At 41.6% G+C, this 14,254-nt stretch overlaps 1 protein-coding gene across 1 annotated transcript in view; it reads left to right on the forward strand.

The window, feature by feature from the left end:
* LOC122554592 (flavin-containing monooxygenase 5-like) overlaps positions 1-14,254 on the forward strand; it is a 47,083-nt gene that overhangs the window by 11,706 nt on the left and 21,123 nt on the right. Inside the window, exons 2-6 of the mRNA XM_043699859.2 lie at positions 3,432-3,569; positions 5,152-5,340; positions 6,827-6,992; positions 9,761-9,903; positions 13,192-13,379. Of these exons, the coding sequence (XP_043555794.1) occupies positions 3,438-3,569; positions 5,152-5,340; positions 6,827-6,992; positions 9,761-9,903; positions 13,192-13,379 (818 nt within the window). The 5' untranslated portion in view covers positions 3,432-3,437. The remainder of the gene's footprint in view (positions 1-3,431; positions 3,570-5,151; positions 5,341-6,826; positions 6,993-9,760; positions 9,904-13,191; positions 13,380-14,254) is intronic.

The raw sequence follows: 14,254 nt of genomic DNA on the forward strand, positions 1-14,254 counted from the left end.
AGAGAAAGCATTTTGGATCCAGTAAACTTCCTCAGAACTGATTGTAGCTGGGAAAGTAGAGTCATACAGCATGGAAACAGACCCTTCAGTCCAACCAGTCCATGCCGATCATAATCACAAACTAAACAAGTCCCACCTGAAAATGTTTGTATATATGCTAAACATTGGGTGGTGGAGTGGGGGAAGGGAGTGAACAATAGGTGGAGATGGAGCCCAGCGAGAGAGAGCGGCAGTTGGGATGACAAAGGAATGGATAATGGTGGGTGAAAGAAATGTTTGTAATGCGGACTATGAGTGAGTAAACATGGGTTGGCTGTGCTGAAAGCAGCCCATGTGATAACAAGTCCTGGATTGTGGGGGTTGGTAAAGGATATGGGAGAAGGTGCTCAGGCCCAAAAAATGTTGAAATCGATGTTGAGCCCTGCAGGCTGCAGAGTCTCCAGTGGAAAATGAGATGCTGTCCTTCCAGCTTACACTAAGCCTCCTGGAGCACTTCAGCAGGCATGAGACAGAGATGTGGATCAGGGAATACAGTGGGTGACAGGCAGTGGGAAGCTCGGAGTACTTTTTGAGAACAGAACAGAGGTGTTCTCCAAAGCGGTTACCCAGTCTGCATTTTGTCTCTCTAGTGTAGAGGAGAACACATGGCGAGCTGGTGTGTATCGTTCTTTATAAGTTCTATTCAGCTCTGCTTGCATACAATATGGACTTGACTTTCCACTTGATTGTACTTGGTTTTTCAGTGCAGTTCCCCCAATATTAACATAACTTGGGTTCCAATTTTTTGTGCATGTAGCATTTGGCACACCTCTGGTTTCCATGACCTTTTGCACTAACTATCTTCTGAACTCCAGACCATCACACGCACCGAGCTGTGTAAGTCCTGATGTGCCCGCCTCGGCAATTGCCTGGGACGTTTGAACTTCTGACAGGCAATTGCTCTTCTTCCCAGTCCCCTCTGAGTTACCATCGCTGAGGTAGGACAGTTTCAATGTAGTTACCCAAGGAATGTAGGAGAGGAAAAAAACCCAGCCTAACTCCTGGTTAACTACACAACTGACCCCTCCCCATCCACTTATATTGACTCCCTGCTACTCCACAGATCTAAGCTATACCTCCTTCCTCCCCCACACACCCCAATCTCAGCACTTGACTGTCCTCCCTGACCAGATCCCTCAACCACCTGCCAGACCAGTTGACCATTCCCCCAGCAACTTGGCTACTTCCATCCACTCCTTACCCACTATCCAACTCACCCATCCTATTCCCACCTTCCTTGCCACCCATCCCATTCAGTATTTCACCCTTTCCCCCACTTACTAACATTTGCTCTGGCCTTTTAAGCTTGCTGTTGTTAAGAGGGTGCTACTCTGGTGTACCCTGTCTCCCCATGACACCACTCCGTGACTGGTGTACAAGGACTCCCAGGAACTTTGGTACATCAACATCTTCTTACTGAGCAACTTCACTCTTCTCCAGGTTTTACTCTAAGAGGGCTCTCTGAGGGATAGTTGCACTCCTTATTTTTGGAGAAGACTTGGAAGGTCCCAGAAGAAATGCAGCATCTTGTTGATTTGGGGTTGGGGGGAGTTTTGGGGGTGGAAGATATTTGAGTGACTTGGCTATAAGTTGATGATTGCCACTCTGCTGAAGATTTGGGTCATTGTGTCAAATGCAAGCCCTGCCTAAATGTATTGTTTCATGGCAGAACTTGTCTTTAGCCATATTTAAATGAGTTTGAGCAGAATCTAGGGGAAAAAAAATTGATTTCAAGATTGCCACAATTTTCAGCACAGTTTGCAATGGAATTGCTGATTTCAGTCAATGAAGACTCTACCCACTCTAGTTTTATATTACTTGGAGACACCTCACTAAATCTGGTTCTGTTCAAAGCATTACAATTCCATATAACTCAATACCTTACATAATTAACATTATAAACATGGAAAATAGGATCAGGTTTATGCCATTCAGCCCATTGAATCCCCTCCACCATTCGGCATTATGAAGGCTGATCCTCTATCTAAACACCATCCTCCTGCTCTCATTCCACATTTCTTGATACCTCTAGCCTCTAGAAATCTAATTCTTTCTTAAACATATTCAGTGACTTGATCTTCACAGCTTTCTGTGGTAAAGAACTCCACAGGGTTCATCACCATCCTAGTGATTTCTCAGTATCTCAGCCAAAATGGCCCACTGTATATTCTGAGATGGTGACGCCTCATTCTGGACAATGACAGCCAGGGAAAACATCATCCCTGATTCCAATCTGCCATGTCCTCTCAGGATTGTATATGTTTCCAAAAAAATCCCCTCCCATTCTTCTAAAGTCCAGTGAATGCAAGCCCAATCGCCCCATTCTCTCCTCACATGAAAAATCTGCATGCTAGGAATCAATCCAGTGGACCTTTGCTGTACTGCTCTGTGGCAAGTGCACATCAGACTCCAGTTGTGGTCTTCCCAAGGCCCTGTACAGTTGCAATAAGACTTTCTTGCCATTGTATTCAAATTCTCTTGCGGAGAAGGCCAACATATCATTTTCCTACCTAACTACCTGTTTGTCCTGCTTGATTTTTCTCAATGACTGGTGCCCAAGGACTCCCAGGACCTTTTTATATGCCAACATTTTTCTTACTGAGCAACTTCACACTTCTCCACATTTTACTGCAATTGCTGTGCATTTGGCCACTCACCCAACATGTCTAAATTGCCCTGATCTCTATTTTCTCCACATAACTCGTTATCCCACCTAATTTCATCAAACCTTGAAATTGTTTATTTGATTCCCTCATAAAAGTTGTTGATATATATTGTGAAAAGCTGGGGCCCAAGCACTTACCCCTGTGGAAACTTAGCTGGCATTGTCTTCCATGAATGTAAGAAACATATGACTGAGGTTCTAGTGTGTGTACGGCATCACTAAACAATTGTATTCTTCCTGAGAAATGTTCATAATAATGTGGTCTATTACATGCATAATTTCAATCTCACACAGGAGGAGTGTACATCATATTGTCATCTTGGTACGATTACACACTGCAATTAACATTTGATAAAAATCTTAAGAATGAACCAGATGTAACCCATCAATGCCCACCCCGGCTGTGCCTTCTTGAACTACAGTTGTTAACCCCTGATTGCCTTCCGATCCAATAATATAGTTAGCCTGTGATTTCCATTGAAAAAGTTGATGTATTTGTAGAACATAATGGCGACAAGTATCGAAATATAAGAAGAGGAGGAATTTTACAGAACGTAGGGAGAGGAGTCCAGGGAATGACAGAATATCAAAATATTCCATAGGCAGACCAGCATGGACACAATAAGTTGAATGGCCTTCTCAGCTGCAACGATAACTAGTTTATTTTGGTGTCTCGATGTATTTTTACCCAATGAAATATTTAACTAGTGGCTGTTTGCTTTGGTAGGTGAAAATGACAAAGCGAGTTGCCATTATTGGGGCTGGTTCGAGTGGCCTAGCCTGTATAAAGTGCTGCCTGGATGAAGACTTGGAGCCTGTCTGCTTTGAGAGGAGCAATGACATTGGAGGGCTTTGGAACTTTCAGGTATGCTCTGGGGGTTTCATTTAGTGTGATTGAAAGTCGCAAGGTTCCAACTTCATTCCTTTCTGTTCTTGCCATTCAATTCAAAGTGGTAGTGATCTCAAATAAAAAGATAATTGCACTTATATGTACTCAATTTTAAACTCCGTACACTTGGCCTACCATGATGCTTAATTTGTCTGAAACGGGAGTAAAGTGCTGGACTTTGTTGCACTGTCCCTTGTATATTGCAAGGATATAAATCGTGGTTAGATACTGATCCAAATCTAAAAGTAATTTATACAAGTGGATCCTTGCTTACCCTATCAGGCCTTGGCACTGCTTACTAGGTAACTCCAATTGTTGTTGATCAAGGTTTAAATAGTCCTTAATGGTGATTAAGATTTCCTCAGCTCAACTTGTGCACTTATCACTGTGCGATCAAGATTTTAATATGAAATAGTGGTCATTTGCAAAATCTGTGTCAACAGATCTCTTATCACATATTCAGCAACTGCACAATACACCTCCTTAGTCTCATCACAGACATGGAGTAGTATACTCCTAGCCATCGAATATTCCATTAGTACCAACCTCACCATCTCAGGCAGCAAAAGACAATATCCTAGAAGTTAAGAAATTTACCAAAGAGTTCTTAAAGTTTATTTCAAGCGCATGCCTACACAGAATGACAGTTGGTTATATGTAATTGAACTGTTATATAACCAGCTGGCAGAGCTTTTACAAAGCAAACTATGTAACTTCATCTGAAAATGCTTTACAAATAATCATTTGAGACGTTTAGACTAACAATGTATATCAATGTTTCTCCTCCAAAAACAAGCCTCCTCCCTCTTCACCTGTCACTATTAGCATATGGTACTGTTTCTTCCTCTCTCTAGCTTCACTTAAATACGGTTTGAATATTCACCTCCACCAGTGGGTGAGTTGCACATTCGAACCACTCTCTGGGTAAAGTTGTTTCTCCTGAAATCCCTGTTGGATTTACAAATGGCTATGTTGTCTTTTCAATCTCTTGCTTTGGTGGCCCCTACATGTGGGAATATCCTTTGTATGTCTATTCTCTTAAATTTCTTGACAATCCCAAAGATGATAATTTCCTCAGCATTCTCTTTTCTGCATATGCTCAATATGACCAACTACTACTCAGCAGGAAACAATAAAGCCGATTGGATGCTAAGCTACAAAGACAGAAAGAGGAAAAGTTGCAGTTTAAACACGACGGTGTTCCTCAGAGACTACACCTTTAGTTTTCATTTAGAGATAAGTGGGTTGAAACATTGCAGGCAGATCAGGAATTAGGAGGCTGAGGCTTGGTGTTTGGGCTGTGGGGTAAGTCTACAGAGATGGGGATTTTCACATTAAACAGCAAAGGATCTCAAATGTGACCTTAGCGACTGGTAAGTAAGGGCTAGGTGGCAAATCGGGAAAATATTTTAAAATTGTGATTAAGATAAAAATTCTCAGATTCAAATTGGTAACAGTCAAATTTAGGTCTGTACTTCTCAAAAATAAGCCAAGAGGTTTCATGCCAAATGTTCATGCAAAAATCTCTTACAAATTTATCTTTTAATCTTTTGTTCAGGAAAATGTAACAGATGGTAGGGCCAGCATTTATAAATCATTGATCATTAATACCTCCAAGGAGATGATGTGCTTCAGCGACTTTCCAATTCCTGATGATTACCCAAACTACATGCATAACAGCCGGATTCTGGAGTACTTCCACCTTTACGCCAAGCATTTCAATCTGTTGAAGTATGTACGGTTCAAGGTAGGATTTTGATTTGTTTTTGCAAAGCTGCAGCATGTATCATCGTGAGGCTGGTCCTACTTGGGGAACTAAATAATTTGTTCAGTCTGAGAACAGCATTAACCTTCTCGCCATCTCCAGAGCCTTTAACAAGGTTGACCACACCATCTTCCTTCAACACCTTTGCATCGTCATGGAACTGTATTCAACTGGTCCCATTCTTGTCCATCCAATAACGGCCAGAGTATTATTCCAATGGATTCTCTTTCTGTTTGTAGATCATTACTGCTGGTGTCCTCAGGGATCTATCCTTGATCTTCTTCTGTTTATGGTTATCTGTGTGCTGACCCTGAGCAGGAGCATTCGAAAACACAACTTTAGTATTTACATGTTTGCTGAAGCCACTCATGCTTATCTCACCTCAACCTCCATCTCGCTCCATTGCTCATCTGATATTCAGCACTGGAGGAGGAGAAACATCCTCCAATACAACCTTAGAAAGATCAAACCTACTGTTTTCAACCCCTGCTTTAAAATCTACTTCTCTCGTCTGGAAATTGTCTGAGAATAGAGTTTTCAAAACTGGTTCTAGATTTGACCTTTATTATCTTATAATCTTTAAGCTTCTAATTATATAGTTGTGCTATCCCTAATGTAAAGTTTCTGTGTGTTACTTGTATGTAACACAAGTGATGTATATGTAGGGCTGATTCTTATATATTTTTGGGTAAGTCTGGATTCTGAGTTTTTTGGATGGTTTTTACCACAAGGCCTAGTGATTTATTTGTCATATCTTAACTCACTGTATTAATTGTCTACACCACCTCCATGGTAACCCTAAAGTCCAATTCTAGCCCTATCCTACCATATGCCGTTTCCAGAACAATCTGCCGCTCAGCAGTTATCCACAGAAAGAACAGCATCCTTTGTCTCAGCGCCATTTATAAAATGCTGCTGTGCATGCAGATGGGCACTGGCATTCTGAGGCTGCCCTGCTCGGTCAAGGACAGAGTTGAAACATGGTAGAGAATGGAGACATGGCACAGCGATTCTCTGACAGAGACATGGACATCCAGGTATACCAGGTGGTTCACAATGGGGGAGAGGAGAACACTGATAATGCTAAAGTTGGAAAAATGGAGATCATGTGAATAATGCAAGCCAAGAAACTGAAAGAATGAAGAGCATGGGAGAATTTGAAGGTGTGTCCCAGAACCTTAAAATATCTGGGAGTGGATTATTCATGTCTGTGAACAATGTTTGGTTGAATCTATGACAGTAAATGTTAAAGCTGTCTTCAGACATTATCCATTCAGCTCCCTCTGTAGATAAATGCTCAGTGTATCTTTGTGCTGTAATTAACAGCTTCCTACTATTCATCTCAGAAAGCCATGTTAAAGGCTCCATTTGATATGCATCATGTTCCAATCTCAGAGGACTATAGGAAACCAAAGGGTACATTTCACAAGGTTTCCTAAACTGTTCCCTCTTCATTCCATTTCTGTAGACCATGGTGTGCAGCATACGTAAACGAGACGATTTCTCCTCCACGGGGCAATGGGATGTTGTGACAAGAGATGCAGAGGATAACTTGGAATCGACTATTTTTGATGCCATTATGGTCTGTAGTGGTCATCATGTCAATGCCCATTTGCCTCTGGATTCTTTTCCTGGTAAGTTAGTACTGAGTGTCATCAGTAAATAAATTGCATGTTTGTTTTTCTTTATTCATTCATGAGATGAGGGCATTGCTGACTAGGCATTTCCAGCATCTGCAGTCCTCACTTTCTCCCTGAGAAACCAATCAGCAAGGATTGATTGGCGGAGGAGACTTGATGGGCTGAATGACCTAATTTCTGCTCCTGTGTCTTATGGTCTTTTTGGTGGCGACAAGTGAGCCCAGCACTGATGCGTGGCGGTCAGTGAGTGGCCCAGCGCAGACTGGTGGCAACGTTGGAGGCTAGTTTGGGTTGTCAGTGGCTTCTGCATCAACGAGACAGTCGTAGCGCTGACTTGTGGCCTCGTTGGCAGAGGCGAGTTCGGGTTCCTGGTGGCGTCTGCGTCCAGCGCAGATTCATGGAGATGGGTTTGGGCCCAGTACAAGATCTGGCGGCATTGGCAACGGCTGTAACGGTGCGGTGGACCTGAAGCAGACTCATGGCGTCAGCAGAGTCGTGTTTGGGCCAGTGCGGTACCCAGCAGCATTGGTAGCATCTGCATTGGTGAAGTCCAGCAAGGACTCAAAGTGGTGTCAGTGGAGGCAAGATGGCGCCGAAGAGTGAGCGACTTTCGTTTCAGTGGTGGCAGCGTGGTGAAGGGGTCTTGTGCCTGCCCACCAGGCCCATGATCCGTGTCAGAGCACTTAACATGAAAGACTGTAAAGTTGAACACTCTTTATTTTTATGCCTTTACATTCTATGTTTGGTTTATTTTTCTGTGTTTTAAGGTGGCGCCAGAGAGTGGTGACCCTGTACAACATTTTTCACTGCATTTTGTAACAAAGTGCACGTGACAATAAATAAATCAAATCAAATCATTGTGTTTTTTTTCTGCCAATCACCTTAAATCAATGCCACGTAGTCTCGACTTTTGTCAATATTCCTGTCTTGACCTCTCATGATAGTAAACGTCTCTGTCAAACCTCCTCTCAATCTGTCCTCAACCATGTCGTTAACAACTATGGTCTAGTGAAGTGACAGTACTTATCAGTATCCTCAAAGACTTTTTGCCTGTAATGGTTTAACAGTCTCCATGGCATACCATCCCGTTTCCTGGCTTCACTTTGAATCTGGTGCAAAGCTAAAGAAATCTCCAGGCATATCTCCAACAATGATTTCAGGAAGCAAGTTAAGCAGCCAATTAGAGTGAAGTATGTTCACAGGTAGTAAAACAGGAAGGAAATAGTATTCAAATCTTCCACCTTAATAATTAAATGATACAGATAGTGGAAAAATACTTTGGACATGCACATGGGATTAAGGTGAAAGGAACAATCTTCTAAATTGACTTCAATTTTTAAATGCATATGGAAATACAAGGAGATATTTGATCTTTAATCTATAAAATAACTCTTCCAAAGCCAGCGAGGCCGTTTAAGAGTAATTAAGATCTTGGTGAGCCGTCAAAAGCCCAATTACCGCCTCAGGCGACTGACTGTGTGGAGTTTGCACATTCTCCCCGTGTCTGCGTGGGTTTCCTCCGGGTGCTCCGGTTTCCTCCCACAGTCCAAAAAATGTGCAGGTCAGGTGAATTGGCCATGCTAAATTGCCTGTAGTGTTAGGTGAAGGGGTAAATGTAGGGGAATGGGTCTGGGTGGGTACGCTTCGGCGGGTCGGTGTGAACTTGTTGGGCCGAAGGGCCTGTTTCCACACTGTAAGTAATCTAATCTAATCTACATCGCATTAAACAAGATGTAACTTCTTCAGAAAGTAACAGTGAGACTAAAAGCATAAAGCCAGAAGTCACATGACACCAGGTTATAGTCGAACAGGTTTATTTGAAATCACAAGCTTTTGGAGTGCTGTTACTTGTGGTGTTGTATGACTTCTGACTTTGTCCACTCCAGTCCAACACTGGCACCTCCGCATTGGGACTAGAAGCATAAGGGTAGAAGGTTTCATCAGCTCAGTGATTTCTAATTATTAAGCATTCTTGGGATGTGTCACAAAAGGGAGCCCTGTGAGGAAGTTTTAAATCATTGACAGCAGCGTTTGTGTTTCTGCATTTAATTGTATGCACAGGGTTCAGAAGTTGTTACTATTTTAAGAATTGTGACTCCCAGTTTTGCCATCATTAGCATTTCAAAGTTGAGACCAGCAGATCAAAAATGAATTATTTTAGGGAATAAATTTAACATTAGTAATTCAGAAGAAAACTAAGAGAAAGATACAAAAATAAAACAGGGAAGAGAAGCAAGTCAAGAAGATTAGAAGGCAAAAAAATGGGGAGGACGATAAAGATTGACAATCATGAAAAGTTTCTGAAAGCAGATGGGGTCATTTTAAAAAGTAGTGGGACAGGACTGTATAAAATGCAGAATATCAAGAGACACCTGACACATTTTGTATCTGAATTCCGTGGGGAAAAGGCAGAGAGACCAGAGAAGGATTTTGGGAAGGGAAGCATTAAAGGAACTATTAAATGCATCTCAAATGAATTCAAGGCTGAGAAGTAACCAAAAGAGGATAGGTCTCCCACAGACGAGTTGGGCAGGAATTAGATAAAGACCAAAAATGATAAAGGCATAGGATCAGAGTAGGGTATTTGAATTGGAGTGATAGAGAAGCCATGAGCAATGAGCAATATCTTTCTCCTATGCTGAAATAAGCAAGGTGCAATGATTATTTCCTATATTGATTAAAATACATGCACAAATTATTTTAGTCTTTCTATATCATAATTGAGCAAATAACATTCCCTTTCTCTTTCTTGTTTGTGCTAGGCATAGAAAAGTTCACAGGTCAATACATGCACAGCAAGGATTATAAAGGTCCAATAATATTTGAAGGAAAGAAAGTGGTAGTAATTGGAATTGGAAACTCTGGAGGTGACCTTGCAGTTGAAATCAGCCGACATGCTAAGCAGGTAAGGGCAAACACAAAATCAGGTACCATGCCCTTAAGAACTGTTGAAAGCAGTGGCGAGCGACTGAATTGACTACTTCTCACTAAAATTTTATCTGTCTATTATGTGGAGCTTCTCCAAACCTGATCTGCTGTAATCTGGAATAGCAGAAAGTCTTCTGTATCTCCTCTTTTGTCACAGGGCACAACACAGTAAACAATGACAATCATAATGTGGCAGCAAATAACAGTGGACAATTATACAGGAACTGAGATGGGCAATTCAGTCACTCAAGCCTATCTATGTTCTAGTGAGGTTACGGCTGCTATTTTCTTCTGAACGCCAACATTTGCTGAGGCTCTATATCCTTCTGTTAAGCTTCATTTTGCGAAAACTTCAAAATTTCTAATGTTAAGTTTTTACTTCAGGTGTTTTTACTCTTGTGGAAGAGCTTTGCCAATGATTTTTACCAGTATTTACATGAAAAAAAGTTTCCTGAGTTCTCTCCTGATTGGCCTAGTTCTAATTTTAGAGTTATGTTCCTTGCCCTCGGCTCTACCACTACCAGAAATTCTCTCTGTCTTCTTCATCAATTCCTTCCAAAATCTTGAATACCTCAATCAAATTGTAAGGCCAGTTTACATAATCTCTTCTCTAATTCTTGGATCCAACATTCTCTCTAAACTGTGTGGGTGCAGGACTGTAAAGCAATTGGAAATATGCCCAGCAAAGGACAAATGTGCTATGAACAAGCTGCGATCCTTTGAAGATACAGGAAGCATTGTGTTGAGGCAGTCTTAAAGGGACATGTCCAAACAAGCTTAATTGGTGCTCTCAAATCTCCCTAGACCAATGTACAATTGGGAGAAAGTGAGGACTGAAGATGCTTGAGAGTCAGAGTCGATAAGTGTGGTGCTGGAAAAGCACAGCATCCGAAACGTCAACTCTCCTGATCCTTGGATGTTGCCTGACCTGCTGTGCTTTTCCAGCACCACACTTTTTGACAATGTACAATTGGTAATATATGGAACACACAACTGCACAGAGTACTTCAGATGTGATCTAACCATTACAGATTCAATGAGAAACCATTCCATCTAAAATTCTGTCATAACTTTAAGTAGAAAGAATGTAACGACTAAAATGGCTGCTGGTTTTGTGGTGTCTTGTGCTCACACCATAAAGTGAAGCATCCACCATTTATCCACGTTCAGGAAAGTAAAGATTACTAGGAATTGATTTGCCTTAGAAACTATACTCTTTTTCCCAATTTGATTACAATAGCATTTTCAAAACTCCACTTGCAGAGTCTTTGGTATTACTGATATTCCAACACCTTGGCAAACTACTGCACCTTCTCTCAACCACTGTCATCTCCAAAGCCTTAACGTTCCCACATCAGAGCCCATATCTCTTGAAAGTGTGTGATTGAATCCTTCCAGTCTGGTTTTTGCCGTCTCCATAAATCCCAAAACAGCTCTGAAAGTCATAAGTGACCTCCAATGTGTCTGAGACAAGATAAATAGTCCCACTTCATCCTTCTCAATCTGAATGTCGCTTTTTGAATCTTTGGCTATACCATGCTTCTCTAATACCTCTTCATGGTTGTTGAATTTGTTGCAATTGCACTCACTCGTTTGTGTCCACACGGGGTTAGATAGTTTTTCGAAAAGGAAATGTGCAGGGGTTAAGGGTCAAACACAGGAGAATGATCTTAAGTCATTGAGAGAGTTTTATTTATTTAGTCATAGGATGTGGGCATCAATGGCTCGGCCAGCATTTATTGTCCATCCCTAATTGGCCAGAGGGCAGCTAAGAGTTAACTACATTGCTGTGGGTCTGGAGTCACATGTGGACCAAGCCAGGTTAGGATGGCAGATTTCCTTCTTGAAAGGGCATTATGGGTTTTTCCAACAATCAACAATTGTTTCATAGTCTTCAACAGATCCTTAATTCCAGATTCTTTATTGAATTCAAATTCAATCATATGTCGTGGCAGGATTTGAACCCAGGTCCCCAAGACATTCACTGAGTTTCTGGATTAATAGTACAGCAATAATACAACTAGGCTATCACCTTCCCAGATCAGGTGCAAAAGCAAGGGTCTGAGCTGCCTCCTTCTCTGTTGTAATAATTCTGTAATTTTATGACCTAGTGGCATTGGTTTCTCTCCTTTCTCCCTAAATCTGCAATATCAGCTATTACATGTATTTATATTTGTGCAAAGGAATAGAAATAGGCCATTCAGCTAAGAATGCATTTCCCATTCTTTGAAAATAAAATGCAGTACTGACATTAGATATTAATATACAGATTAGGAGCAGAAGCAGGTCATAGAGTCATAGAGATGCACAGTATGGAAACAGACCCTTCGGTCCAACCAGTCTATGCCGACCAGATATCCTAACTTAATCTAGTCCCATTTGCCAGCACTTGCCCATTCAAGCCAGCTCTGTCAATCAATAAGATCATGGCTCAGCTGTTTGCCTTGAGAATCCCACATTCCCATCTTGCTCCTGATAACTTCTGATTCCTCACCAAAGAAGGATCTGTCCACCTCTGCATTAACAATATTCAATAGCCTCACTTCCACCACCTTCTGCGGCTGAGTGTTCCAAAAGACACACAACCCTCCAAGAGAAGAAAACATCGCCCTAATTTCTGACCTAAAAGGGTCACCACTAAATTTAAAACAGTGCCTCCTACTTCCAGACTGACTCACAATCATAGAATCTGTGCAATGTGGTAGCAGGCCATTCAGCCCATCAAGTTGGCACTGACCCCCCCAAAGAACATCCCACCCAGACCTGCCCCCACTCCCAATCCCCATAATCCTGTATTTCCCATGGCCAAGCCACCTATCCTGGACACTCTGGGAATTTTAGAATGGCCAGTCCACCCGGCTTGCACATCTTTGAACTATGGACAGAAACCCACAGAAACACCGGAAGAACTTGCAAACTCCAAACAGACAGTTACTTGAGGGTGGAATTAAACCCAAGTCCCTAGTGCCAGGAGGCAGCAGTGTGTTGTCCCAGAGTAAACATCCTTTTACGTCACTTGTTAAGAGCTTTCAGGATCTTATAGTCTTCAATTAAGTTACTCCTTATTCTTCTAAACTCCACAAACCCAATCTGTCCAACCTGTCCAGAGAAGATAATGTGCTCATTCTACCTTTCCATCTAGTAAACCTCCTCTGGGCCACCTCCAATGTATTTACATCCTTGCATAATAAGGAGACCAAAGCCACAAAAACATGCAGCAAAATTTAAAGCTTTGCTGTCTTTATGTTCTTGAAATATCATGCAGGTATTCCTCAGTACGAGACGAGGTGCCTGGGTGGTGAACCGTGTGGCTAACAAAGGGTTTCCTGGTGACATGCTGTTTAACAGTCGCATTTATGCCTTTATTCCGAAATCTGTTGTAAGCTGGATGGGTGAAAGGAGCATGAACAACCGATTCAATCATGCAAACTATGGTCTGCAGCCTAGCCACAGGTTTGTATCACCTGGTGATATTCTGTTCAAAGAGTCTGACAGTGTCATGTAATTATCTTTTTCTTCACACACGAAAACCTACCACTTTGACCAAGTAGTGACCTATCTTAATGGACCAAATCTTGTGGGTGGTGGTAAGCTACAAACAATCAAGAAGGATTGATCACGTCTGGGGTGAGGCACAGCCTGAGTGAGTAGATATTTCTGGCATTTTGGAATAGTCAGGGAGTTTGGTGAAGGGGGGAAGAGGTGCTTTTCGCTTGCTTTTATTTTGACTTATAATTTGTAAGTTTTTTTTTAAACAGGATATATTGAAATTAACAAAAAGTGACATCGCAGGAAAACCATAAGTTATTTGGTCAGTAATAGGTGCTAACTTGACTCCTATAAATTGCTTTCAATTTGAAGGTAAATAGAAGAAATATTTTACAAAACAACTGAAAGAGCACACAGAAATTTGAAAGAAAGCATAACTTAAGAATGAAGTAAATAAAATAGAGATTCAAGAGATTTGTTGTACATGCATGATATGTCATAGAGTCATACAGCTTAGAAACAAGCCCTTTGGCCCACTATGTCTATGCTGATGAATAAACTCCAAACAACACTCATCCCATTTGCCCATACTGGGTGCATAGCCTACTATGCCTGGTATTTTATCCAGATGCTTCCTAAATGTTTCAAAAGTACCTGCCTTCACCATCCTCTCAGGCCGCACATTCCATATTTTTACCACCCTCTGGATGAAAAATCTTTTCCTCTGATCTCCTCTAAACCACTTAAACCTATGCCCTCTGGTTTAGAAATGTCTGCTATGGGGAAAAGATTCTCACGATCTGTTCTATCTATGTCTCATAATTTTGTCTCCCTCAATC

The sequence above is a fragment of the Chiloscyllium plagiosum genome, unplaced genomic scaffold (assembly GCF_037043375.1).
Source record: "Chiloscyllium plagiosum isolate Xiang-an unplaced genomic scaffold, Cpla_swu_hap1 HiC_scaffold_9, whole genome shotgun sequence".
Taxonomy (NCBI): domain Eukaryota; kingdom Metazoa; phylum Chordata; class Chondrichthyes; order Orectolobiformes; family Hemiscylliidae; genus Chiloscyllium; species Chiloscyllium plagiosum.